Source organism: Pipistrellus hanaki, assembly GCF_964339955.1.
Source record: "Pipistrellus hanaki genome assembly, chromosome: 11".
Taxonomy (NCBI): domain Eukaryota; kingdom Metazoa; phylum Chordata; class Mammalia; order Chiroptera; family Vespertilionidae; genus Pipistrellus; species Pipistrellus hanaki.
The window spans coordinates 13,786,603-13,814,334 of record NC_140513.1 but is presented as its reverse complement, the minus strand read 5'-3'; the positions used below and the strand labels follow the sequence as shown (position 1 = coordinate 13,814,334).

The following is a 27,732-nucleotide window of genomic DNA, read 5'->3' as shown; positions in this document are numbered from 1 at the left end:
ATGCCGGCTCTGGCTTCCGGAAGGCGAGGCTCCATGAACCCGAGAGGTGCCGGTTTTCCGCACTGAGCTTCTCTCCACAGAACTCTGGTCGGCTCCCCTGGCCTCGTTTCTTGCTGTTCCTCATCTCCACCTGGGGAGAAATGGTCCATCTCAGTGGACGTTGGTACCTCTGGTTGCCTTGGCAATGCTGTTCACCCCTCACCAAGATCTGCCCTTAACAAGTCACCCTGAGCCTTCTCAGACGCCAGCAGCTCGTTTCCTTCCCTCTTGCTCTGTGTCCCCTTCCCTGCCCGAGGCCTGGCTCCAGCATCCCCTGAGCCGAGCCCCAAGGCCTCCTGCCTGCCTGGGGCCTGTTAGCTCAGAAAGAGCCAGTCCTCCGAGTTTCCTGAGGGTCCGAGGGACTCTAGGAGCCACGGCTTGGAGAAGAAGTGGACAGCGCAGAGGGTGCTGGGCTTGGGTCAGGGGTCACCAAGACTCAGCAGCCTTCTCTTCTAAGTTCTGGTGACAAATTTTTTGGACTCTCCCTCCTCAGGCAGCAAATTATATTCTTCTTCTGTTCTAGAGTTCAATTCAAACCAGCTGACTCCCCCGCCCCCCCCCCCCGCCCCCCCGCCCCCGCATCACAGCACGGACAGAAGGTTCTGTCTCTCACTCTTGGGCTGCTGGGAACTCGGGAGACCGTCCTGTCCCTGCGCGGTGCCAGGAAGCTCGTTGCTGCGTGCTTGGTGCCTCTCATAGTTTACAGTTTTGTGGAGGCTCCACTTCTTTAACAATTAGACCCAGGATATAGTGACCCAGCACAAAGGAAGTTTATTTTTCTCTCAGGATAAGATCTAGGAGGCTCAGGTTTGTGAGGGTGGTGGCAGGCCCAGCTGAGGTGGGATCTGCCATTGTCCACAAGGCGCCCGGGCTGTCCCCCAAGCATGGAGGGGCTGGAGTGGGAGCCTAAAGAGGCGCTTGTCCCCTCCACCCACATCCCTCTGGCTCCAGCTCCATCGTTTGGCCACACCCATCTGCAGGGGAGGCTGGGGAAGGTGGCTGTGAGTCCGGGAACCGAGGCGTGGGGGGATGGGTCCATGGATGGATCTCCGTAAATAGTCGGTGGTCTCTGCTGAACCAAACTTTCTCAAATCCTTAGATTTTTCTTTTTAATGTGTCGTCTCTGTTTCATTTAGCCTTGACGCAAATAGGAAACTTGGCTCTCTTAGAGTTGTGCAGGTACACATACACACACACACACACACACCGAGATGTATGGAGCACTGTGGATGGCAGATGTTACTGATGAGTTGGGGTGGAGAGGAGACAGGTGGTGTTACAAATAGCGTCTGGAAAACAGTGATAATGTTTCATCCCCAAACTCACTTGGGTCTGGCTGGTCCTCCCTCCCTGGTGCTGGCTCTCTCCATCTTGCTGGCTCTTCTGCCTGCCCCTGTACTCTCCCCATCCCTTCTCCCCAACCCCAGGAGAGCCTTCCTGGTGTTACTGAGTTACACGGAAGAGGTGCCCGGCTTATCGCATCCAGCCTGGTGTGGTCTCTCCCAGTGTTTTCCCCCAAACAGAGACTGTGTGCCAGCTGTTCAGACAAATTCCTTTGTTCCTGTTCTCAGGAGCCCCCGGGGTAGAATTGTTACCTCACTTCACCTAGGGGAAAGTTGACACCAGGAGCAGGCAAGGACTTGCTTAATATAACAGCTGTGAAGTCACAGAGTCTTGGCATCAGAGACAGAGAAGCAGCCTGCCCGCAGTTAGCAGTGAGCCAGGCCATTCTGTCCTGCCGGGCAGGAGCCTGGAAACCTGGCTCTGGCTGCAGCTCTGCTCCTGATTGCCCTTGACCTTCGATAAATCCCTTCACAGGGTCGAGCTGACAGACAGGACTGAGCAGTTCCTGGCAACACGGATGATTTGGAGGCTGGGATTCTACTCCACCAGCTGGGCCAATGTTTCCGTAGCCACCTCTGCAGGGGCAGACCCAGAGAAGCCAATCCGGCTCTGTGAATCTGTTTTTTGTTTGGTTTTTTTTTCTCAATATTTATTTATTTTTCTTTATTGATTAAGACATATGTGTCCTTATCCCATCATTGCCTTCACCCCCCTGGTGTCTGTGTCCATTGGTTAGGCGAATATGCATGCATACAAGTCCTTTGGTTGATCTCTCCCCCTTCCACGATGAACTTGGTAGGAAAGGAGATATTTTCTGCCGCCCCTTACGTCTCCTCCCACCACGGTTCACGGGCAGCTGGCCACAGTGGAACTGAGAGGGCCTGGAGCCGCTTTCCAAATAGCCAAGAAGGAGACGTTCCTGAGGAAGGAAGAAATTGAATCCCAAAGCCGGTCCGAAAGCTCCCATCTTGCTCAGGCCCAGGAGGTGGCACAAGGTCAGGGCTTCAGGGTGGCACCTCCCTGGCTTCCTGGGCCTCTCCCACCTTGGAACAGCCACAGCACTTTCTCCGCGGGCCACCAGCTGGTCCCAGTTTGCCTGGGACTGTCCCCATTTAAAAACTGAAAATCCAGCATTCAAGAACCTCCTCAGTCCTCAGCAAAATGGGAAGTTTGGTTACTCCACTCTCACTATGGTTGAGAGAGAGAGAGACAGAGAGAGAGAGAGAGAGAGAGAGAGAGAGAGCGAAACATCCATCGGTTGCCTTCCATACATCAATCTTTTGGTGGGTGGAACGATGGAAAGATGCTCAACCAACTGAGCCACACCGGCTGGCACTCTCATTGTGCTTCCATATTGTCTACCTTACGTTTTGCTTGGTGACTGTGAGTTAGGGCTCTAGGATGGGCTGGACCAAATCCTGCCTCTGCAGGTGGCATCTCCTCCCCAGTCTTAGTTTTCTGTGAAATGGGGACAGTGAGCGCACCTTTGCTCCGAAGGGTTGGTGTGAAGACTGACTGAAATGATGTTTCACGGTGGAGTTCCTTGGGTCGTAGAGATGACATATGCTGGCCTCTCTGGAAATAGATGTTAGCTCTCTGAAAGGTAGTAAGGTTCGAGTGGCGGTCAGTTCTGAGAGTCCTGGGGGCACAAGGAAGGGCTGATCGAGTCTCCAGGAATGACTGGAGACTCTGGAGGGATGACGAGCCACTCGGTGGGGCCTGGAGAGTGGCGTTGGAGTCATTCAGGCGGCGAATGGGGAAGAGCTCTGTCAGCGAAGGAAGCAGGCTGAGGAAGGGTGTGTCTGGTCCAGTTTAGCTGAGCTGGAACCACGTTTTCTGGAATTTCCTCTGGGTTAGACTTGGCCACGAGAGCGAGCTGCATGAGGTTTGGAAAGGAGAAGTGGACGGCTTAGTGATCGTCCTAACCACCAAGCTGTACACCTGAAGCCAATACAAAGTAAAAGTTTAAAAATAATAAACCATTTAGCCTAAATAATGAAGACCTTAATTTGAGTAATATAAATTTCTGTATCACAAAGAAATAATAACCAGCCCTAGCTAGTTTGGCTCGGTGGATAGAGCATCTGCCTGTGGACTGAAGGGTCCCAGGTTCGATTATGGTCAAGGGCATGTACCTTGGTTGCAGGCACATCCCCAGTAGGGGGTGTGCAGGAAGCAGCTGATCGATGTTTCTCTCTCATCGATGTTTCTAACTCTATCCCTCTTCCTTCCTCTCTGGAAAAAAAAAAAAAAAAGCAATAAAATATATTTTAAAAATAATGATAATAACCATTTGAAAATAAAAAATCAAAGTAGAAGTGGACACAGCCCTTTGGGTACACTCAGACATTCAGGAGAGACAGAGCTGCAGCCCCGTGTAGATCTTGGGGTTCTTTCCTTCTCTGTGGGGTGGGATGTGGCAGCCAGGCTAGCACCTGCCGCAGTTCCTGCCGCATCTTCTCCTTCCGTTTCTTTGTCTCCTGGCTCAATGTCTCCACCAAGGGCTCCAGCTTCTCCTACAGGTCAACCTTCTGAAGGAAGCCAGAGGCTCGGACCATGGGAGACCAGTGTGGGTTCCAGTTTGTCCTCTTGGGGTCCAGCATGCCTTGCTGTCCCCAACTCTTGGCCATTGTATTTCCCTGTTGCCTGCCTGCTAGCCTCAGACCTGGCCTGGCCGAGGCCACAGCTGTGTGTCCATCTTGTAGGCAGCCGTTACTCCTATAATTGCTTCGTGTCGGCTCCCTAACTGTATCCGATTCTCTGTAACTCCTGGTGAGGGGTTCTGCTCCTCCAAAGGAACCCTGACTGATCCACTGAGTCTTGTGTGACTCGGGGAGGAGGTCCGGGGTCCTGACAGCGAGTGATGGGAAATGAGGAAAGGGGGGTAGACAGGGACCCCACAACCTGCAAGTCATAAGTGTCTGGCCAAGGGACTTGCAATTTATCCTGCCTTTGATGAGGAGCCATTGAAGGGTTCTGAGCAGGGAAGTGACATGGCATAGCCCAGATGTCCTGTCCTCTCTAACATTCTTGTCCTTTGATTCTATGTTTAGTCTGAGCCACAGCTCTGGGCTGGGTCCTGGGAAAAAGAGAGGGCTCAGGGTGGATCCTGCCCCTCTGGGCCTCACAGACATGGGTGCGTGAAGTCTCTTCTATGAAAAGGAACTCCCAGCTGGGACCGGTTTGGCTCAGTGGATAGAGCGTCGGCCTGCAGACTGAAAGGTCCCGGGTTCGATTCCGGTCAAGGGCATGTACCTTGGTTGCCGGCACATCCCCAGTAGGGGGTGTGCAAGAGGCAGCTGATCGATGATTCTCTCTCATCAATGTTTCTAATTCTCTATCCCTCTCTCTTCCTCTCTGTGAAAAATCAATAAAATATATTAAAAAAAAAAAAAAAAAAAAGGAACTCCCAGGCAAAGTGTGGTCGGAACCACAAGAGGAAGAGCGCATTCTCCTCAGCTACAGTCTGACTTTCTTAACCCACATTCCTCCTGCTTCCCCCACCAGGGCTGAGTGGACAGCAGGTGTTTGGGGATTGACTTGAAAATACTAACCCCTCTTTATCAGAAGGAGACGGAAAACTTAGGGGCTTATCCTAAACTGAGGCTTCAAAAATGATCTTCTCTTCTCTTGTCTTCATTTACCTAGAAGTGTGGGTGGATCTGGTCATTAGCAGGGATGGGACAAGGAGACCTTTATCCCCACTCCTGGGGTCCTGGCTGCTCAGACACCTTGGTACACAGGCCCCAGGTTTACGTGCTGCTGGTACCCAGTGATGTACAGAGGCCTGAGGAGCTGCCTGGGAGAGAGGCGCATGACCACATCAGCTTCAGACCTACACAGGGATGCGTGGCAGCGTGGGTGGAGGGAGAGGGAGGGGCCGGCTGGAGGCACTCAGGGTTTGTCCAGAGGGCAAGGAGTCTGGTGCGCGTCGTAGACTCAGCCACAGGCTGGGAGAGGCTGCTGTGGGGACCTGTCCTTTTCCCAGAGGTCCTCGTGGGAGCGGAGGAGCGGCCCACTCCTCGGAAGCACTGTCTGTGCCCTGCGGTCTGCTGTGCGGCTGAGGCTGTGTGACCACAGAGGAGGAGTCCTCTCCTCTGTAGCCACGTGACAAGCGGTGGCAGCACAGTGAGGGCGTCTGGGGAGGTGGCAGTGCTGCAGGCGGCATCTTGGTGGCGGAGCCTCCGGGAGGCCTGGGCTGGGTCAGCCAGGAGCAGCGCTGCTGTGGGCACCAGTCACTCTCTCCCTCCAGTCCAGGGCCTCTTCCCCTCCCTCTCCAACCCCGAGGGCCCTGCTTTCCTTGCAGTCTTTAGACCTGCTCTCCAGCCATCTGTCCCTCTAATTGTTGGGTTCTTCTGGGCCAGGCCAGCCCACAGGTTTTTGTTTTTAAATATATTTTATTGATTTTTTTACAGAGAGAAAGGGAGAGGGATAGAGAATTGGAAACATCTATGGGAGAGAAACATCGATCAGCTGCCTCCTGCACACCTCCTACTGGGGATGTGCCCGCAACCAAGGTACATGCCCTTCACTGGAATCGAACCCGGGACCTTTAAGTCTTTAGGCCGACGCTCTATCCACTGAGCCAAACTGGTTAGGGCGCCCACAGGGTTTAAAAAAAATTTTTTTTTTTAAATCCTCACCTGAGGATATTTTTCAATTGAATTTTAGAGAGAATGGAAGAGAGAGGGAAAGACAGAGAGAAATATCGATTGGTGCCCCCTATATGGGCCCTGATCAGGACCCAGGCCGGGGAGGAGCCTGCAACTGAGGTACCTTCCCTTGACCCGAATCGAACCCAGGACCCTTCAGTCCACAGGCCGACGCTCTGTCCACGGAGCCAAATGAGCTAGGGCATCCACAGGGTCTTAGATCTCCCCTCTGTGCCATCTTTTGACTCTGGGGCATCCCCGTGGGTGGAGGGTGGCAGCCCAGCTCTGCAAAGCTTTGTAACTGGGGTGGACATTTGACCTCCTTCGGCTCCCTTCCTGGGTGTGGCAGGACTGCCAGGAATGCTGCCAGCTCTCTGGTGACCTGTTGCTACAAACAGAGAGCAAACGAGTGTATACAACTTCTCCCTGGAAGGGCTTCTGGGTCCCTGGTCTCCTGGGCCAGCTGCTCCCACGGTTGCCATGGAAAACAAGAATTGTGAAGGGAAGCTCCGAGAAGCAGCCAAGTTGTGGGGGTGGGAGCCGCATGGCCAGCCCAGCCTCCCCGCCTTTTGGTCCCCACATGACCTCAGCGCTAAGTGCCTGTTCCTCATTTCTTCAAAAATGCTCATTTCTTCACCACCCTCTCCACTGTGCCCAGTGCGGGGTCTCCCAGAGCAGTTCCTCCTTTAAAAAAAAGAAAAAAAAAGAAAGAAAAGAAAAAAGAAAAGAAAAAATGGAGGGAAGATAGCAGGAGCAAGGACCCTCGATTTAGAGTCAGACCTGGTTCAAATCCCAACTCCGATCCTCTGGCTCTGCGATGTTGGGCAAGTCCACACTCTCCTGGAGCTTCAACTTCCTCATCTGTAAAATGGGGTGAATCATCTTTGCTTTAGGGCGTTTCAAACACCTTGTTTGCCAGGACAGTGTGGCTCAGTGGTGGAGCATCCACGAAGAGGTCATGGTTCGAGTGTGGTCAGGGCACGTGCCTGGGTTGTGGGCTCAATCCCCAGTAGGGGCATGGATCTCTCTCACCACTGATGTTTCTAGCTCTCCCTCTCCCTTCCTCTCTGGAATTAAAAAAAAAAAAAATCTTTATTGTAGTAAAATATTATGTAACACAAAATGTACCATTGAAACCATTTCTAAGTAGACCATTTGTTGATATTCACATTGTTGTACAACCATTCCCAGCATCCATCTCCAGAATGATTTCATCTTCCCAAACTGAAACTCTGCCCCCATTAAATAATAACTCCCATTTCCCCTCCCTTCGCCCCCAGGCGACCACCATCCTGCTTCCTGTCTCTATGCACTTGGCTCCTCTGGGATTCTCACAGAAGTGGCGTCACACAGCATTTGTCTTCTGTGTCTGGCTTATTTCTCTTATCTGCGGTAGGGTGTTTGGAGGAATAACTGAAAACCTGCGTGTGGCCACTCCCGCTGCAGGCCAGCACGTCGATGGCACACGGAGTTTGTGGGTGAATAACTGTCAGGACAGCCCATGGTTTCCTCCTCCTCCAGAAGGAAGAGGATGGAAAGAGGGAGGAGCCCACTTCCCCGTGGGAATCGAGCCCCGGAAGGGAAGCAGCTTGTGCTGGTCACAGAGCTGCTCAGGGCGTGTCTCCAGATCACCCGGTCCAGATCGCCCGGCCCTAAGGCAGGCCCTGTGGTTAACGAGGAATTCACAAAGATCTCTTGCACACTTAGGGCCACTGCCTGGTAGTCTGTCCTCCGGACGTCATTACTCGGGGTATTCATGGTTTTGATTCCCAACTTGTTCACCATCTATCTCTCCTCTTGCACAGAAGATCCTCAAAAGCTGGGGCTCTTGGTTATTCACGGCTGTACCCCTTGAATCTTTAGGGCAGTGCTGTAATCCATACCTGCCAGCATTGCCCGCTGGGGACAGCGCCCTACCAGAGCCCAGGTACTCCTGGGACGTGCCTACGTCCATCCGGGGCCCTTGGTGCAGTGTCTCCTCAAACCAGAGGCCTCTTTCCCCCATCCTGCCTCTGCCTGGGCTACGGAGGCCTGACAGGGGAGCCCAGCGCTTTCCTGACCACTGCTCCCCAATCTTCAGGGCCCCTGGGGATCAGATTCCTACTGCTGCTGAAAGTTACCACACACTCAGCGGCTTACCACACACACACATTTATTATCTTACTTGGGGCCCAGTGCAGGAATTCGTGCACCTTGAAAGGCAATGTGGGCTGCGAGGCTGCAGTGGGCACAGGGGCGGGTCCCGGCCCATCCTCCGTGCCCCTACCTGGCCCCTCCCACTACTTTCCCACCGCAGCACCGGGTCCCCTGTCTGCCAGCAGCTTTGCTCCCTAGAGCAGGTGTGAGCAGCTGCCGGCCCGATCGCCCCTCATGGCTTCTCCACCTCCTCCTGCTCCTGAGGGGCGATCGGGCCCTGGCAGCCACTGCTCCCGTTGATGGCACCAAGCAATGGGGCTGGCGCTGGGCACCAGTAGCAGGTGTGAGCAGCGGCTCTGGCACCGGCAGTGGGTGCGAGCGCTGGGCAGGACTGCAGCACGCAGGAGCAAAGAATTTTCAGTAACCACCAGAGGCTCACCCCAATGATAGCAACTGGCACCCCGCCTTGATCTGGCGCCCAAGCTCACCTGCTCCACCATCCCATCGCAGGGGATACCCTCCATGTTCCATGCTCTGCCGCCCGCTGCCAACACCCACCATGTTCCACACACACCTGCTGGTGGTCAGTGCACGTCATAGCCACCAGTTGTTCAGTTGTTCTGCTGTTTGGTCTATTTGCATATTAAGGTTTTACATATATAGATAGTTTTGGGGTCTGAAGTCTGACACAAGTCTCCCAGGGCTAAAATCAAGGTGCCAGCAGGACTGTGTTGCTTTCTGGAGGTTCTTGGGGGAACAATCAGCTTCCTCACCTTTTCCAATCCCAGAGCTGTCAGCATCCCTTGATCTACGGTCTCTTCCCGCCTTCAAAGCTGGGGATAAGGGGCTGAATCTTGACATTACACCACCCCAACTTCTACCTCCTTCTCAGAATCCTCTTCTGCCTCTCTCTTCCAGATTTAAAGACTCTTGTTTTTAAATCAGATAATCCAGAATTTTTTACATTTTATTTTTAAGGCCAGCTGGTTAGAACCTTAAGTCCTATCCACTACCCCAGCGATTTTCAACCTTTTTCATTTCATGGCATACATAAGCTACTAAAATTCTATGGCACGCCAAAAAAATTATATTTTTTGCTGATCTGAGGAAAAAACAGGTATCATTTTTATTGAGTAATTATTATATTTCTCTCTTCTCTGCGCCCCGAGAGTGGTCCAATTCCTGAGTAGGGGTGATGGGGGATTGAGAAAATGAAAGAGATAGACATAAACACAGTAGGGAAAGCTGGGACTGGGTGGGACCACTGTCCTCTGACGAAGAGACAGGAACCCAGAACTAATACAGTGTGTTTATTTTATATAGCAGAAACCAGGAAGTTTTACTAAAAGTCAAGAAAAAGGAGATTATGTGCATTCTTGAGTGGGCCTGAGTCGTATTCATTCCTGGTGCTTGGCTGGATTTAGATAACGAAACCCACCCCCTGGCACCTAGGCTGAAGGTCAAGCTGACAACACTCCTGCCTCTGGTAAGGCCTGTTTCCAGGGTGTAGCTCTGCCAATGCCCCTGGATTCAGCTGACAAAAATTAAAGAAATGCTCATGTGCATTCCCAGGCTCTCTACAAATAATAATAATAATAATAATAATAATAATAATAATAACAACAACAACAACAACAACAATAATAATAATAATAATAATTACCTTTCATTTTTGCTCCAAAAGTGACTTTAAAAAACCAGACTGCCTAACCGGTTTGGCTCAGTGGATAGAGCGTCGGCCTGCCGACTGAAAGGACCCAGGTTCGATTCCAGTCAAGGGCATGTACATTAGTTGCCGGCACATCTCCAGTAGGGCGTGTGCAGGAAGAAGCTGATCATGTTTCTCATCAATGTTTCTAACTCTCTATTCCTCTCCTTTCCTCTCTGAAAACAAAAAAACAAAAAACAAAACAAAAAAACAACAAACCAAGTGACTATACTTGTATATAAGGATTTCTGTTGCCAAGAACTAACCAATCAGATGCAACCTTCTTATGCAATGTTGACTATATATTTATGGTTCAAGACAGGGCATTCACACCTGGAGGCTGTTGTTGTGTCAGCTGTTGTCATGTTGTTGTTTTTTTTTTTTTTAATTTGACAATCTATGGGAAAAGAGGTCAGTGCCCTGACTACATAATTAGGCAATGCATGTTTTAAAAATACTTGCTGCACACGGTTTGAAAATTGCTGCACTACCCCAATATTCTTTTTGCCATGTGCTGTATCACACCCATAGGTTCTGGATGTGGGTATTGGGCGGGGATGGGGGGGGGGGAATGGAGGGCAGGATTCTGCCTCCACACCTATCTAGATACAGATTCCTGCAGATTGGGGTGGAGTCATTCTCTGTGGCTCAGGAGCCGGCACTTGTCACGTGGCATTGGGAAGGCATGTGCTCCACAAACCCATGTTCTTCCAAAGGTTTTCTTCCCGGCAGCTGTGTCCTGCTCCTCCTATGGAAGCTCTGGTGGGTGGGTGAAGCCTCAGGTCTGAAGTGTGTGTAGATGGCTGTACGGGGGAGGTGAGAAGTGGGGAGGCAGGCAGGGTGCCCAAGTGGAGGATCCCAGCTCCTCCAGAAGGTTCTCCTCACTCCCAGAGACTCGCCTTTCTGTTCGGAGGGTCCTGTGCCACCCTGGCCACCTTTGGGGTCCGATTCCTGTGGATAAGACCCCCGGGGGGTGTAGGTGCACTGGTGGTGGCGGCAGTCATTTCTAGGTGTGTCTCTCTGTGATCCTAAAATACCTGCACTCTGAGTCACGGGGTGGTGAGGAGAGAGTGTGGGGGCTGCCAAGCACCAGAGGCATCCTGGTGGAGAGGAGATGTCTCAACAGGTGGAGAGGAGTCCTTCTGTCATGACATGACTCGGATGGTCTGGAATGAGGAGGGCCCTGTTTGCAGCCCGCAGGCCTCTGCCACTCTCAGGGTAACTGCACGTGGGCATGGCTCCCTTCCGGCTTCCCGGCGTCACCGGGAGATTCCATCTTGACATCAGGCACCCCATTTTGCCAGTGAGGAAACGGGGGCTCTGAGCGTTCCAGCCACCTGTCCACCAGGGGTGGGAGCAGCATTGGAACCCAGGGGTCTGCCTCCAGAGCTCTTGCCCTACACGACACGACACGCTGCAGGTGCTGAGGTTCAGCTGGCTGGGGAGGGGTCATGCCCTGCCGCCCAGAAGGGAACCAGGAGTGCGGAGGGAGGGAAGGAAGGAGACAGGGAGAGAAGGAGGGAGGGAGGGAGAGAGGGAGGCGGAGCAGGGGCTTCCACTGCAGCCACAGCCCTGGTGTTTCCTCCCTCAGGTCAGGGCCCAGTGCAGTTGAGCTCTTGCAAACTCACCCTCTGGCCCCCACAAAGGAAGCAGAATGAACTGGGTGTGTGGGAGCTGCTAAGGGGCTGCTAGTGGCCCCAATGGCCCCATGGAAGTGAAAGGGGAACTGACCACTCATACAAAACCACAGGCACTTCCTGACTTGGGGAAGGGAAATAAGCCCAGGGCTCCCAGGCTCCCTGCACACCCAGGTGCCGGAAGCACTCACCCTCACAGCACACACACAGGCACACATATACCCTCCTAGCACACACACATGCACATACACGTTCATGCAGCACACATGCATGTACACACCAACCCAGAAGACACACATGCACATATAACACACACACACTCACAGTACACACCAGAGACATGCTCATGTAACACCCTTACAGACAAGGTCACGAATGCATACACGTATGCACCCACTTCCTCACGCTCAGCCATGCAGCCTCACAAAACATGCACTCACACTTCAAATGCACTCTCACACCTGTGTGTGGGGACATATGCTTACAGCACACACCCAGGCACCTATATCCATCCATGCTTCACCCCCACCGCAGGCACATTCAGATGAATAGACAGGAATGCACACTCAGCCACACACATGCATCACTACACAGGTTCACTCAGGCATACACACATACCAATTGATTGAGCACCTACTATGTGCCAGGCACTGTCTCTATCCATGGACACACAGACACACATTCAAACATATCCACACACACAGAGAGATGCACACTCAAGCATACACACAGTTACAAAGACGGACATATATAGGTGTGTGCACACCAGTTTTGGGTTTTCCCCCAGCTGTATTGAGAGATAATTGATTGCAACAGTTGGATTTCTCAGTAAATGAAGATGAAGGAGGGTGCTTTGGTGCCCTCTCCCTTGGGGAAAGCAGCAGGAGGTAAGGGACCAGGAAGCCAGGTTGCGCCTGGGCTGAGGTCTGCAGGGTGAGGAGGGGTCAACTAGGAGCAGAGGGAACAGCATAATTATGGGGGCACCCTATACCTGCTGAGTGTGGTGACTAAAGAATTTTAAGGCCCAGCTCAGTGGCTCAGTGGTTGAGTGTTGACCTTTGAACCAGGAGGCCACGGTTCTATTCCCAGTCAGGGTACATGTTCGATTCCGGGTTTTGGGCTCTATCCCCAGTGTGGGGCATGCAGAAGGCAGCTGATCAGTGAGTCTCTCTTATTATTGTTGTTTCTACCTCTCTCTCCTTCTCCCTTCCTCTTTGAAATCAATAAAAATATTAAAAAAAGAAAAGAAAAGAATTCCAAGAATCTCTTTACATAATTGATGATAGGAGCTCACATTTATTTTGGGTCTATTGTATTTAGAGCCCCCTTTTCAAGGACACAGATTATCTCATTTTTTAATTCTTACAAATCCCTGAGAGGTAAAGATACTTATGCCCATTTTAAAGATGATAATTGAGGCTCAGAGATAAGTGATCCCCCTCTCAAGGTCACCTGACCTGTGGAATCACAGAGGCAGAGCTAGACCCCAGGCTGGTCCCTGGCTTGTTCTATGACAAATTTTATTTATTTAATATATTTTTATTGTTTTCAGAGAAGAAGGGAGAGGGGTAGAGAAATAGAAACATCAACAATGAAAGAGAATCATTGATGTGCTGTCTCCTGCACGCCCTCTACTGGGGATCCTACCAGCAACCAAGGCATGTGCCCTGACCAGGAATCGGACCATGACCTCCTGGTTCATAGGTTGATGCTCAACCACTGAGACTCGCTGGCCGGTTGACAAATTTTATTTCTAATGCCCAGAAGTTAGCTTTTAAAAGTCATGTTTTTATTTTATTTTTGTATTTAATTTGAAAAACAGATTAAGACATTCTTTCTCATGAAACTAGAATCCAGAAGTAAAAAACAGATTACAGTGAAGGCATGTCTCAACGCCTCTCCTCCACCCAAGAGAATTACCTTTATGACCGAGTTAAAGGCCGGGAGAAGAATACTTTTAAAACTGCTGGAATGTACTTTTGGTTGGGTAGGCGAAATTTTATTTCAGCTGCTAGAATTCTTTGGCCCTGGGAGCACTGATAGTTTTTAAAAATGAACCCAAGAACATTAAAAATACTTGGCTTTCCCCCTGTTTGTGCCTTTTCAAACCAGATACATATAAATGACAGAAGTGGAATCTAATATCATTAGAAAACAAATGACTTCCAAGTGCAAAAATAAGTAAAAAGATAAGATATTTCCTTCCCTGGAAATGATTTTAATAGCATTCCGCGGATCCAGTAAAGGACAGAGAAGTTTATGGGCCTCTGAAGAGCCAAGTCAGTTTCCTGTCTCCAGGCTTGTCAATTCCTCCCATCTTATCTAAGGTCCAGCTGGAAGGAGAGTGATTCTCTGATGCTGGTGCCAGATCAGAAAGCCTCCCTCCTTCTCTCCCTCTCTCCACCTTTTTTTCTCTCCCTTCCTCTCCCTCCCACCCTCCCTACCTCCCTTTTTCCCTTCCTTCCTTTCTGTCTCACTCTCTCCTTCCTTCCCTGCCTACTTTATTTCCTTCCCTTTGACGTGTGGACATAAAAATGTCCAAAGTAGTCAAGAATTTTTATAAGATTTTATTTGAGCCAAACTAACAAGAAGCAAAGTCTCAAAAGCTGCAAAGAATGACAGTTTGCCATTTCTCCTTTGCATTTGAAATTAAGGAAGGAAACTAAGGAAGATTATATGAAGGTGGGAGAAAGCAAGGTGAGGACAGTGCTTGGTAAGGCAAAGGTAAATCTTTTTAAAAAGAAGTTACAGGCCTGGGGCGTGACTACTCCCCATGACCAGCCCATGGAGGAGTTTATGATCAGGTCAGCCTGTGAGGCTACTTTCCGTAGAAAACCTTCTCATCTACAGATGGGGCTTCTGTGGCGACTGTGACAGCCAGGGGTAGGAGTAATCCCTTCAAACACAACCTCCATATTCTACCCTCCCTTCTGTAGGAAGGACAAAATGCCACCCCCTGGTCTTCCCCTCCAAAGCCTCTCTCCTCAGCTTGGCTCTTCGAACCCCGGGCTGATGGCCAGGGCCTTCCTGTGGGGACCTCGTCTGTCCTGTCCTCTATGCACGGGCAGCTCCCGTGCCTGCTGCTCCCTCCCAGGTGCTCCCTCCCAGGTGCTTATCCTCAATTCTTCCAAGACTCAGCTCTTCCCCTCCTGCTTTTCCTGACTCACTCTACCTCCTCTGGTGGCTACTTTAAAGCACCTTCCCACACCCTGGCCAGTGCTCAGTTGGTTTAGCATCATCCCATGGATCGGTGGGGACATGCTGTTTCAGGCTCAGTCCTAAGGCAGCCGATCAATGTTTCTCTCTCACATTGATGGGTATTTTCTCTCTCTCTCTCTCTCTCTCTCTCTCTCGCTCGCTCTCTCTCTCTCTCTCTCTCTCTCTCTCTCTCTCTCTCCTTCATTCTTCCTTCTTCTTCTTCTTCTTCTTCTTCTTCTTCTTCTTCTTCTTCTTCTTTTCTCTCTCTCTCTCTCTCTCTGTCTCTCTCTCTCTCTCTCTCTCCCATATAAAACATATTTAAAATAAACAAATAAATGAAACACCTTCCCGCTCTGGACCTGGGAGTTTCCCCTAGACCGGGGAGTTTCCTCACCTGTCTAAGACCAAAGAGCACGTGCAAGAATTGAGAATGAATGAAACCCAGCTCGAAAAATTCCTAGTTTGTGATTTTAAGAAAGCCACTCCCCCATCTGAATCTCAGTTCCTCATCTCTAAATGGAGGCATGTGACTGGCCATCTCACGGGCCTTCAGAGCAGGGCTCAAATTTCCCTGATCTGGAATTTCGTAGGAAGGGGCTCAGCAAACTCTGGAAACCTTGCCTCCTCCGCTACCTCCATCCCATCCAACCCTGACCTCCACCCTGGCCCACTCTTGTTGCTATTTCTCTTTCCAAGGCCTCAAGGAGGCAATTTTCCCTGCCAAGAACCTTCTAGATTTGTCTTCCAAACCCTGCCTGCCACGTCACCTCGCCTCAGTGTTTCTGACAAGGAGAAGCTGAGGAAAGACTCGGACATTGGTCAGAGAGGAGGACAGGGCCAGAGGATGGCGCTCGCTCACTGCCCAGAGAAGGCAGGTGCGTAACAACTCTTGTTATGTGCTCTTCATCCATCTGTGCACCCATTTCTCCATTTGCCCAACACATGTAAATTGCATGTCTCATGTGCCAGGCATGTGCTGCGGATGTAATGTGACAAGGTGAGGCAATTGTCTTTGAAGGCATGTTGCTAGACAAAAAGTTATGTCCAAACAGTTATGAAGCCCTAGCAAGTTTGGCTCAGTGGATAGACCATTGATCTACAAACTGAAGGGTCCTGGGTTCGATTCCGGTCAAGGGCGTGTGCCCGGGTTGTGGGCTCAATTCCCAGTGTGGGGCGTGCAGAAGGCAGTCGATCCATGATTCTCTCTCATCATTGATGCTTCTAACTCTCCCTCTCCCATCTCAGGGTCCTCTGCACCCTGTGCTTCTATTTCCTGAGATCATTAGTTAGGGGTTCTGTTATGGTCATACTTAGCTGGTTAATATTAATAGAGGGAGAGAGCAAAGGGAAGTAGACATTGGAAGCATGGTCACCTGGGAGCTCCACCGGGGATTAACAGCCTCCTTTTCCCCTTCCCATACTGGATTGTTGGGGGGAAGGGAGAGTAGGCAGAAGCACAGATGTTGGAGTGATGCAGGGAGGTGCTTGCCTGTCGGTCTAGCCTAGAACAATGAATTGGCTCGGGGTGGATCTCATCAGAAAGCCTGGGAAATCTTGGAAAGTTAATTGGTTAGTTTGAAGAGGCTCCTGGTTAAAAGCCTAGACAAGGAGTTCTCATTTCTTCTCTCTCTCTCCTCTCTCTCTCTCTCTCTCTCTCTCTCTCTCTCTCTCTCTCTCTCTCTCCTTCCTGACCCATGCATTCACACATTCTCTCTCCTTAGCAGCTGCATGGCCCATGGCTGTAAGGACTCCGCACACAGGAAGCTGCACTGCACTGGACTTTAAAACAGAGCAGAGACTCTGGCAGTGGCCTTTGTTCTGGATCTGCTGAAGACATGGTGGGGTTTTCCATGGTGGGGTGGAGGGAAATGGGACATTGGGAACCCAGATAAATATTGCTCATCCTCCCATGCCAGCCTCAGGAAATGCTTTTCCTCTGGATATTACAAGCACTCCACTTCCACCCTAGCTGGTTTGGCTCAGCCTGCGGACCGAAGGGACCAAGTTTGATTCCTGTCAGGGGCACATGCCGGGGTTGCGGCCTCAATCCCCAATAGTGCAGGAGGCAACCGATCAATGATTCTCTCTCATCATTGATGTTTCTATCTCTCCCTCTCCCTTCCTCTCTGAAATCAATAAAATAAATTAACACACACACACAAACACCACCATCAAAACGTGGGGAAAAAAAAAAAGTATGCTTAAAAAAAAAAGAACTCCACTTCCACTGATAACGGTTCTTAGTTTAATGCCTGACCTGTAGCCTCTTCCAGGGCTCTGACACTCTCACTTGTTGGCTTTTTTGTCCTCAGCTTGAAGAACAGGGCTGACAGATAGCAGGATCCCAATAAATATTTGTTAAAAGAACGGAGGAGGTTCAGGGAGGAAGGTCTTCTGGTCCCGGAACACTTTGGCCATACCTAGAGAGATGGCAAACAAAGTTACTTTGGCATGCCTTGGCTTTCTTTCTTTCTTTTTTCTTTTTAAAAAAATATATTTTATTGATTTTTTTGCAGAGAGGGAGAGAGATAGAGACTAGAAACATCGATGAGAGAGAAACATTGACCAGCTGCCTCCTGCACAACCCCCATCAGGGATGTGCCCGCAACCAAGGTATATGCCCTTGACCGGAATCAAACCTGGGACCCTTCAGTCTGCAGGCCGACACTCTATCCACTGAATCAAACCGGTTTCGGCATGCCTTGGCTTTCTTTCCTGGGATGTGTTTAGGGTGTGCTGAGATCTACGGTGAGCCCTGGTATGTGTGAGACATTGGAGCAAAGCCTGCCCAGCGGTCAAAGTTACCTGTGTTCACTGATCTGCCTCCCCCTCCACAAATATTCAGCCTCACACTCCCGTAGGCTCCAGAGTCTTTCCACCATCAGTTATCTCATTCTGATTTTACTCTCCCACAGACCAGTCACCCCCATTTTGCTTTATAGGCAAATGAGCCTCAGAAGAGAAGAATAACGTATCTAAAGCTGTAAGCCTTTAATTACTGACACCAAACACAATATATATAATCTTTAAGGTGTTTTCTAGTTCACTCAGTCAATAGAATTGCTAGTTAGAGTTTGAGAACTAAATGGCTCCTCTCAAAACAAAAACAAAACAAAATAAAAGAAGTCCAGACCCAGTGTTGACTTAAATTATGTTTATTTTATTGTTACCAAAATATAAACCTAAAATTAAACATGAAGTCCTGTCACTCACAGTTCTATAAACAAACCATAAAACCAAAACACATCTTCTAATACAAACATAACCACAAAACCAATAAAATCAAACTAAAGCAACATCAAACTAATGTGATTGACCATGTGGTGCTGAAATCAAGACCATGACATCAGGTTTAACGGGAGCAGAGGAATGTCTTTACATGTTTTATGTTTCCTGTGTCATCAGATCTAATTTTGATCATGGTGAGTACCATCACTTGAGCCACTGTCAGTCATTGTTTCCTTTTTTTTTATCCTCACTTGAGGGGGGAGAGAGAGATCATTGATCAGTAGCCTGAACCTGCAGGCAACTTTTTGGTGCATGCGATGACCCTCTGGCTGGGCAGTCATTGTTTCCTTAAAAACAAACAAACAAACAAACAAACAAAACAAAACAAAATCTCATTTAAAATTCAGTTTGATGTGCTGAGCAATTTAAACAATACATTCTCAAATGCGTTGATGAAAAATAGAGATAATGCACTTTCTATGACATCGCTCAGTGCATATTTACTGCGATACTCACTATTAATGAACTATTACAGTTGTGTTCACCAAAGACAATAAAGGCATGATTTATGCTCTAGCAAAGGACCCATTGTGCTCACTGTTATGGCGTTCCTCATTCCAGAGGCGTTATGTGGGCCTGATGGTTCTGTTCTCCCACCTCCTTCCTCCACTGCACCCATCAGGAATTTCACTCTCCCAAGCCCCTACAGGACACCTGTCCCCCGCGGGCCTCCGTGCGTCCTTCAAGAGCTCCATCAGTTCCTTTCTTTCCTTGTTAGCATGAAACAATAAAAATTAGTGCGGGTGAGAAAGGGGCCACATACTAAACTTGACAAGCTCAGGGGAGGCCTACATGGGGGCCTTATAAATCAGAGACCTAAAGTAACCACATAGGATGTTCTGCAAGTAAAACTTTCTAATGAAAAGCAGTGCATGGTGGGTAGTCATGTCCTAGGCCTGTATTTTTCCCTAACAAAGATCAATCTTCACCTTAACTGAGCCTGCCTGTTGTCTTTATTTTTTTCTCCTCCAAAGATAACAGTAACTGGAATATCAAAGTAATTCCCTTGCCCCCCAACAACACTCCTAACCCCTCAAAACACAACCACCTCACCGGAGACTACAAATATAGTCATTGTTATTATCAGGCTAATTGCTGTTAATGAACCTATATCCACCTGTGAAAAAAAGTATGTTTTACTTTTATCCAAATCCCAGAGATGTTCCCCACTTTGCTTTCTCCACTCCGCCTAATCTATCACCAGTGAATTTGACGTAACCCCTTTAGCACCTCTTCCTTTGATTATGTACAAAATAAGGTGCAAAACTGCCATTTTCGCAATCTGTTGAGAGTTCGCTTCGCTGGCAATTGTTCTCGGCTCAAATAAAATCATAAAAATTCTTACAGGTTTGGATGTTTCTCAAGTTGACATTATTCATCAGGCTCATGCTCTGCTTCACTTTTCCTGGTGTCAGCTTACAGTCCCAATGCACTAAAATATTTAAGAAGCTAATCTCCTAGTCTCTGAAATTAATGTTCAGTGGAAATGATCCTGGCAAAAGGAAGTTTTGAATTTTCACCAGCAAATAGAGGGTCCTGAACCCCAGGCCGGGTCTGAGATGACTGTTGTCCTTCCAGCTAAGTGAGGACCGTTAGATGTGCCTACATCCACTCACCAGAGTGAATGGCTGTCACACTGGGCACAGAAGCACCCACTGTGAAATTATTATTAGTTCCCTTCGAAACAGTTCTTGTGGAGAGCCCCAGGGGGGTGTGGAGAACCCAGTTTGAGAAACTCTGGGCTCCCAGATCACTAAGTCTGTGAACAAGCAGGGGCAGGACCGCGCTAGGTGCCCGGGGGGGGGGGGGGGGGGGGAAAGCCCCTCACTTCCGGATCTCAGGCCTGGGGCCCGGGCGGGGAGCGCTGGAGCCCGTCTGCCAGTCGGGGTCGGCCTGTGCGCGCTTCCTTCCCCAGGAAACAATGGTGGCTGGACCTCCCAGGCTCTCCGCTTCCCCCGAGCGAGGCTGTGCGCCGGGGCGCCGAGGCCACTCCTCGCGGAGCGGGGTGACCACAGACCCCACCCGGCCTCCGACTCCGTCTCCCATCCCCACCCCCACCTCACCACGTGCAGGCCCGAGGGGCAGAGGCCCCGCCGCCGTGGTCGTCTTTTTTTTTTTTTTTTTTTTTGCTGGTTGCAGGCTTTTTTCTGCCTGAGTGAAATGAAACAAACACCCTCTCCGCAGCCAGGCCGGCAGCCTCGCACGCCCCGGCAGAGGAGCCCCGGCCCCGGGGCGGTCGGCAGCGCCGCCGTCTGTGTCCGGGGCGGGACCCGCTTTGCATAAATAGCCGCGGGCGGTGCCGCGCGGGGAGTGCGCCGCTCGCCGCCAGAGCTCCCGCTGCTCCGCGCCCCGGCCCGCTGCGCGCCGCCCGCCGCCCGGAGGAGAGCGCCCGGCGTGTGCCCGGGGCGCAGGCGGCACACCCGGCGGGCTCCGGCGGAGGCGGCCCGGCCGCGGTTCGGACAGCCGAGGGCGTCCCCGCAGCCGGGAGCCGAGGCGTGGTCCATCGCCCAGCGCGCCCCGCTCTGCGGATCAGGTGGGTCCCCCGGGGCGCCGCCCGAGCCTCCCCGAGGCCGCGAGCGGGGCCGGGCCCGGGGGCTGCCGGCTGGGGCGCGGGCGGGGTGGGGAGAGGAGAAGGGCCACCGCTCCGGCCAGCCCGGTGTCTGCCTTGATTGCGTCCCTGCTTTTGTTCTCGTCGCTGCCTTCCAAACCCGACCCCGTCGCTGTCCCCATCCGGTCCCTGTTGCTGCCTCTGCCCAGCCTTGCAGACGGGGGCCTCCGGGGCTGGGGGCCGAGGTGCCCGCACCGGGTCCGCGGGGAGGAGGCGGAGAGGAGATATGGGCAGGACCGCCGAGGGAGTGTCAGAAGCAGCGAGGCGTCTGTCCCCGTCTCGGGGGCAGGAGGGAGACATGGCTCTAGCCCGGGCCTGGCTGGGAAGAGGATGGCTCTGGGGCGAGGAGCTGGGGCGGCGGAGTGTGGGGCGCATGAACTCCGAGGCGCAGCAGCGCAGTAGGAGAGGTGAGAGCTCGCAGAGCCCAGCCCCGAGCCAAAAGCACGGCATGCGGAAAGTTTCAGACTTTGTAACTTTGGCAGCCAGGGGCCTAATGCATTTGGGGTGATGGGAGGGGAAAGGGCCCCTTCAACTCTTCAGATAACCCCGTTCTCACCCGAAGGGGACACCACCCCACGTTTGAAAATGGCAGAAAAACAGCTAAACAGAAGGATTGCACAAACTCTTGAAAGGCGTCCAAGAAAGAGTAAAGTGGAAAAAAATGTCAGGCGTGGGCAAAGAAGAACGACTTGAGATTCCCCAATCTTCCGGCAGGGCGGGGAGAGGGCCGCGCGAGGGTGTCAGTGCCACTCTCCCTGCAGGCAGGAGCCCGGGCCCAGGCGGCTGCTGTGGTGGCTTCCCCCGTCCTTGGCCCCTCTCTGGCTCCTCGGTGGGCAGGCGCCTGCTGCCTTCCCCCTTCACCTGGAAATTGGTGTGGCCCAGGAGGCAGGAGATGCGGGAGGAGCCCTCCTGGCTGCCTCCTGGCTGGGAGATGCTTTGCCAGACACAGCCCCAGTTTCCACAGCTCGGAAAAAGGAATACTGCTCTGAGTAAGGACATGCCAGGTGCGGAGGGCGCCTGTGTTCGGGGCGTGGGGGAGAGGGTAATAGGAGATGGGTATTCTTTTCCGCTTCTGTGCTTCTTTGGCAGTGCTAAGCCCTTGTTTGGAGTTATCTTTGGGTGTACCTTACCTCCCCTACCAGATGGGGGGCAGGTGCAAACCCCAGTTATTGTTCCAAGGAACAAGTGTTTGATGATGAAATAAGGCAGGGTGGAAACAGGGAAAGAGTCTCTAGGGTTTAGGGGTCCAGGAGATTTCAATTTGTGCTTCTAGGATCCTGGCCCAAGGACCAACACAGTGGGGGAGGGGGGCCTTGGGGGCAGGGCTCTGGCTTCCCTTCTTTATATTGGAAAATCCCAGGGGCTGTTTTGATATCAAATTCCTCAGATCCAGGCTGGGTAAACTGAGTCAAGAGGTGTGCAAAGTGATTTGGGCAAGATCCTCCAGTAGCTAGACGGGATCTCCTTACTCAGTAGTCGGCAAACTGCGGCTCTTGAGCCACATGCGGCTCTTTGGCCCCCTGAGTGTGGCTCTTCCACAAAATACCACGGCATGGGAGACTCTATTTTGAAGAAGTGGCGTTAGGAGAAGTTTAAGTTTAAAAAAATTAGCTCTCAAAAGAAATTTCAATCGTTGTACTGTTGATATTTAGCTCTGTTGACTAATGAGTTTGCCGACCACTGTGCTAACTTGTAGGTGAGGGAGTGCCTTTCCCTGGCCTCGGTGCTCTAAGCAGTCATTTCTCCAGCTCCTAGCACCAGCTCACGTAGGACCCTAACGCCAGGGCCCAAGGGCCGCCTCCTTACCTTTCCGGCAGAAGAGGCCAGTGAGTCTCATCCTCTGCGCTTTTCCAGGACTTTAGGGGACCTTCAGATGTGAGTTGTTTCATAGGCTGAGGTAAAAAAAATAAAGAAGACAGATTCCTCAGGAGCTAGTCGGCACGCTGCCCCGTCTTAGCCCACCCAGCCCAGCCCAGCAGGGTAGGGTAGATATCATGAACCCATTTCACAGTTGAGGAAGAGAAGGTTCACTGATGGGTGTACCGCTCTTAAATTGCAGCTGAGTTTGAAGGCAGCTCTGTCTGGTTGAAGGTGTGTGCGCCCTTCCATTAAGTCAAATCTTACGATGGCCATAAAATGGCCAATGGACAGATGTTATAAAAATGGGGACAGAGGTACAGGAAGAGTGGCTGAAAGGGGGCAGCATTAAATGGGGTGGGGGGAGAGGGGACTGGGCGCTTATCTAGGTGCATTCATAGTATAAATATAATTGTATTTGAAATGAATGCTTTCTACCCTTTATTTTTATTTTAGTGTTTATTTTACAGATACTTTAAAGGATTTTGCCCTGGCCAGAAAGCTCATAGCTCATTTGGTTAGCGTATAGTCCCATATGGATCCCCATCCCCTCACCCCCATCAGAGCATATATAAGACTCAACCAATGAATGCATAAATAAGTGGAACAACAAATTCTCTTCCTTCCTCTCTCTCTCAGATCAATCAATAAAGTTTTAAAAAGTATTTCATTTTTCTACTTTTAAAAGTGTAATTTATATACAATAAAATCCCACAAATCTGAAGTGTTTAACAAGTTTTGACAGTTGTTTACACCTTTATAACCATCTCCCGAAATAAGATATAAAATATTACATCATCCTAGAAAGTTCCCATTTTCAGTTAATTTTCCCTCTGCCCTTCTAGGTAACCACTTTCCGATTTTGTCACCACTGATTAATTTTGCCTGTTCCTGGACTGCATGTAAATGGAATCATATTGTATGTCTCACATCTGGCTCATTTCACTGGACAGAGTGTCTTTTAAATCCGCCTGTGTTGTTGGGTATATGAGCAATTGGTTCCTTTTGGTGGCTGAGTAGTGTTCTGGTGTCTGAATGTGCCATAATTTGCTTACTTATCTCTTATTGATGGACATTTCGGTTATTCTCAGTTTGGGCTGTTATTTCTTATAGAATTCTTTTGTGGACATTTGCTTTTTCCTAGTAGTAGAACTGTTGAGTCACAGGGTATACCATTTTACATTCCATAGCAATGTATTAGATGTGTGCTTATTCCACATCCTTGACAAGAATTGGCATTGTCAGCCTTTTTTTATTTTGACCGGGCAGTGTTATCTTTACCTTTTTTTTCATGGTGGATTTTTAAGAGTTCTTGGAGAAGACAGCATGAGCAGGGGGCAGAATATGAAATAAGATGGTGGTGTGGAGGCTGCTAGGAGCCATAACCTGGGAGGGAAGCAATTAAATGATGGTTGGGACTGTGACCTTAGGCATAGGAATTTCTGGCTCAGGAGAGCTCTCTATTACCTGGGATTTAAAGCCTGGTATTTGTCCTCTGAAAACTAGGCAATTTCACCCAGACCTGTGGCTTTAAATGCTACCTTTCTAACAGCCATCCTTATCTCCAGTTCAGATCTCTGTTTTGGGCCCTCAACTCATTGTTTAACTGCCATTTGTGCATATCTCTTCTTGAGTGCTCAAAGGCTGAGCTGAAACCGAATTCATTATCTTGTGTTGGCTTTCTGTCCCTGGATAAATAATGGAACCACTAGCTGAGAGAGACTAGTAAGTAGGAATGTTTGAGGTGAGGAGATAATGAATTTAATTCTCAGGCTAAATTGTGCTGAGCAGTCTAGGAAGAGGAGGACTGGAAAATGCCTTGGGCAATTTGGAGATTACTGAAGTATATACAGCAGTTTCAGTGGAATGTGGGGCAGGCGAGCTAGATTGTTGATAGGGGGGGAGAGAAAAAAGTAGAGATGGTAAGTATATTCAACTCTTTCCAGAAGTTTGAGAAGGTCAGGAGAAAGATCCAGCTGTAGCTGTAGGAAGACAGGATGAAGGAAATAATTTCAAAAGGAAAAGAGAAGTGAGATATGGCCTCAGGGGGAGGATTCAGTGCGGGAGAGGGAAGGGTTGGCCAATAGAGCCCTAGAGGAGCCGGAGGGAATGGAGAGGGCTGGCTCTGAAAGAGGATGGACGGCCCCCACCTCTGAGATTAGATGAGATGAGAAAGCTCATCAACATTCCTTGTTGACTCTCCATATGCACAGCTAATCATAGCTTGTAAGGGTTCTTCACCATCTGCTCCCTTATCCCACATATGAAGTGTGTATCAGTTAGCTCTTAGTGCAGCTATGCTGCAGAACAAATAGCTGCCTAAGTCTTAGCTTGTGAACACCAAGGTTTATTCATGGTTCACATTGCATGACAGCTGTAGGGCGGTTGCAGCTGCATGGTCTCTGTGGCTCTGTTCCAGGTGCCAGCCAGACAGAAGATCTGCTCCATTTGTCCTCTCATCACAGGACCCAAGCTGAAGGAGCTACTTGTTATTTTTGTGGTGAGAGCTGGAGAAAGGAGGTGGTGATGTGGTACCTCTTAAAGCCTTCACTCTGACTGGCAGACTGCCACATTTACCCATATTCCATGGGTCAAAGCCAGTCATTTGACCAAGTCCAAAAATCAATGGGTCAGAGGTATATACTCTGCCTATTGGCAGGGAATGATACTTGGAAGCCATAATCCAGTTGACCACATAGATTTGTTAATAACTCTCTAATGGAATCCCCATCACAGCCTGGGCTTTGGTACAATTGTTCCCGTTTCCACAAGCATGGCAATGCCCTTTCAAGTCTCTGTATCCTCTGTCTGGGAGTCATCCTCCTACCTAGCCTTCCTGAATCTAAGTCATAAAATCTGTGACCTAGTCCAGGTAATCCTACCTCTTTACCAACCCTTCAAATCGTCCTATCGCTTCCATCCCCACTGTTCCCGCTCAGTTGAGGTGCACCCCTCTCCAGCCTGGATCTCCGCTCTATGCCCTCCCCTTACCCCACTCCAAGCTTATGTCTTCTATTGTAGTACATCTTGTCACCTAAATCTTCTTTCCAGACTGATTCAACTGATTGGGTTTTTCAGTCTTTCCAAGCCTCCCCTCTGACCTCAGGATAAACCATATGTTCTGATAGGTGACATTCAAGGTTCTGAGAGAGCTGTTCTCTATGCTTCTCATCACCCTCATCACCTCACTCCTTAGAATTTCTGCTCCAGCCTTAGGGAACTGCTACCATTCATGAAACCCTCTGCAGGTTTTATGCCTCTGGGCTTTCCTCCCTGTGCTTGGAATGCTCTCCCCATCTCCTCCCCAAACCCACCTGCAGATTCCTATTCATCATCATCATCTTTGTGAACCAATCTCTTCACCCTGCCTCCCATGAATTAGAATTCCTCATGCTCCCCCCAGTTTCCTGGGCATCTTCCCCCCGTTGTATTCTGTTGGGTTCATTGAGCTGCTGGAGCAGAGGTCACACTGTTGGGGACCACAGCACTCCTTACTTGACCCCTGTGGTGAGTAGGTATGGCTCTGGAGGCCCACTGCCTGAGTCGGCATCCCTCATGACGGTCAGACATGGGACAAGGTACCTCCCATGAACCCTTCCTGTGGTTCTCTGGGCTGCTCTGAGAGAGGGAATCCAGGAGAGTTTGTTTGGGAGATCAAAGAGTGATGTATGTCTGGTCCATGGACTGAAAGCAAAGGGGTTTTCATTTAGTATATTCAATCCAGAATTATTTCTAAAAGTACTTCAGTTCGGAGTTGTGTGGCTGGGTGAGAAGAGTAGGAAAACAAAAACCCCTCATAGACACAGATAGCAGTATGGTGATTTCCAGAGGGGAAGAGGATGGGGGAAGATAGAGAGGGTACAGGGGACAGAAATGGTGATAGAAGGAGACTGGACTTGGGGTGGTGAACACACAACACAAGGTACAAATGATGTATTATAGAATTGTACATCTGGAACCTATATATTTGGTTAACCCATGTCATCCTAATAAATTCAGTAAAGCGCCCAAATAATAATTTTTTAAAATGTCCTTCAGTTTAAAAAAAAAAAAAAAAAAAAAAAAAAGGAAGTAAAAATATGTAAATCTCCAGCTAAAGAGCTGAGCTGTTCAGCTTGTCCAAGTGCAGGGTGGAGGCCAGAGAACTCGTCGGCATGCCATCCAGACCTGGCTGCGGGAGGGCCCAGACGAGCTCCTGGGGTCATTGCATGATTGTTATTGTCAGAGAGCATCTTAGAAGGGAGACATGTTGGTGTCAGCAGGGTGGAGATCGGAGGCTTAGTGCTCACATTTCTGAGCACCCGGGAAACCCCATGCAAGCATTTGCAAGGGAGTTGGGTGCAGGGCGTGTGCTTCCTGTGGTTCTCTGAAGCCATGTGACCTTGGCAGATGTGAAAGGCGGGGAAAAGTGTGGAGTAGCCATTTGGGCCAGGTCCTAACTGAGAGAGGGCGTGATCTGAGTTGGAGGAGGAGGAGCCCAGACTGAACACGTCTGGGAAGTCGGAGGAAGAGAGGGTTTCTTGGTGTATGTGGTCAGCATGGTTGAATATTGTCATGAGGTTGGATGAGAGAATGGGCCCTGGGACAGATCAGCCGGTGGCTATGGGTTGACAGCAAGACCCTGGGGGAAACAGAAAAATAATGATAGAATTATTAATATTAGAGTTTTCTGCACTAGTGGTCAGTTTATTTTATTTTTTTTTTAAAAAATATATTTTATTGATTTTTTTACAAAGAGGAAGGGAGAGGGAAAGAGAGTTAAAAACATCGATGAGAGAAACATCCATCAGCTGCCTCCTGCACACCCCCACCTGGGGATGTGCCCACAACCAAGGTACGTGCCCTGGACTGGAATCGAACCTGGGACCCTTGAGTCCACAGGCTGATGCTCTATCCACTGAGCCAAACCGGTTAGGGCATAGTGGACAATTTAGAAAGTGAGATTAAAAAAAAAGAAAGAAAGTGAGATCATAGGTCCGCCTTGCTTGAGCCTCACAAAAACCCCATGAGGTCTGTAAATTGGGAGTTTTATTAGTACATATGGCGAAACTGAGGCTTAAAGTTTTAATGTTTTGGCCAAAGTCTTTCAAGAATGAAGTGGCAGAAGTGAGGCAGGAGAGCCCTGTTCTGACTCCAACCATAGTGTGGTTTGGAGACTCGGGTGAGGTGCAAGGGGGTGAGGGTTGGTTTTGAAGGTGAAGGCAACTTCAGAGAAGATGCTTGGGTACAAATCCAGCCCAGCCCAGGAGAGGGCCCCTGCCTGGC

The 27,732-nt window shown here is 50.1% G+C and overlaps 1 protein-coding gene and 1 long non-coding RNA gene across 4 annotated transcripts in view; one reads left to right on the top strand and one right to left on the bottom strand.

The window, feature by feature from the left end:
• Positions 1–2,074: 2,074 nt before the first annotated feature.
• The window catches only part of LOC311630377, a 58,051-nt gene continuing 32,393 nt past the window's right edge, over positions 2,075–27,732 (bottom strand). Inside the window, exons 3-4 of the long non-coding RNA XR_014796358.1 lie at positions 22,417–22,502; positions 2,075–3,324 (exon numbers count right to left, since the gene is read on the bottom strand). This is a non-coding gene — a long non-coding RNA (uncharacterized lncRNA). The remainder of the gene's footprint in view (positions 3,325–22,416; positions 22,503–27,732) is intronic.
• GGTA1 (glycoprotein alpha-galactosyltransferase 1 (inactive)) overlaps positions 20,169–27,732 on the top strand; it is a 53,099-nt gene continuing 45,535 nt past the window's right edge. Inside the window, exon 1 of one of the 3 annotated variants that reach the window (XM_084899229.1) lies at positions 20,169–20,535. Coding sequence is in view for 1 of the 3 variants with exons in the window: in XM_084899228.1 (XP_084755354.1) it covers positions 21,608–21,614 (7 nt within the window). In the remaining 2 variants the exon portion in view is untranslated. Of the gene's footprint in view, positions 20,536–21,589; positions 21,615–27,732 lie in introns of those variants that run through there. The other 2 variants (XM_084899231.1, XM_084899228.1) reach the window with 2 other exon arrangements.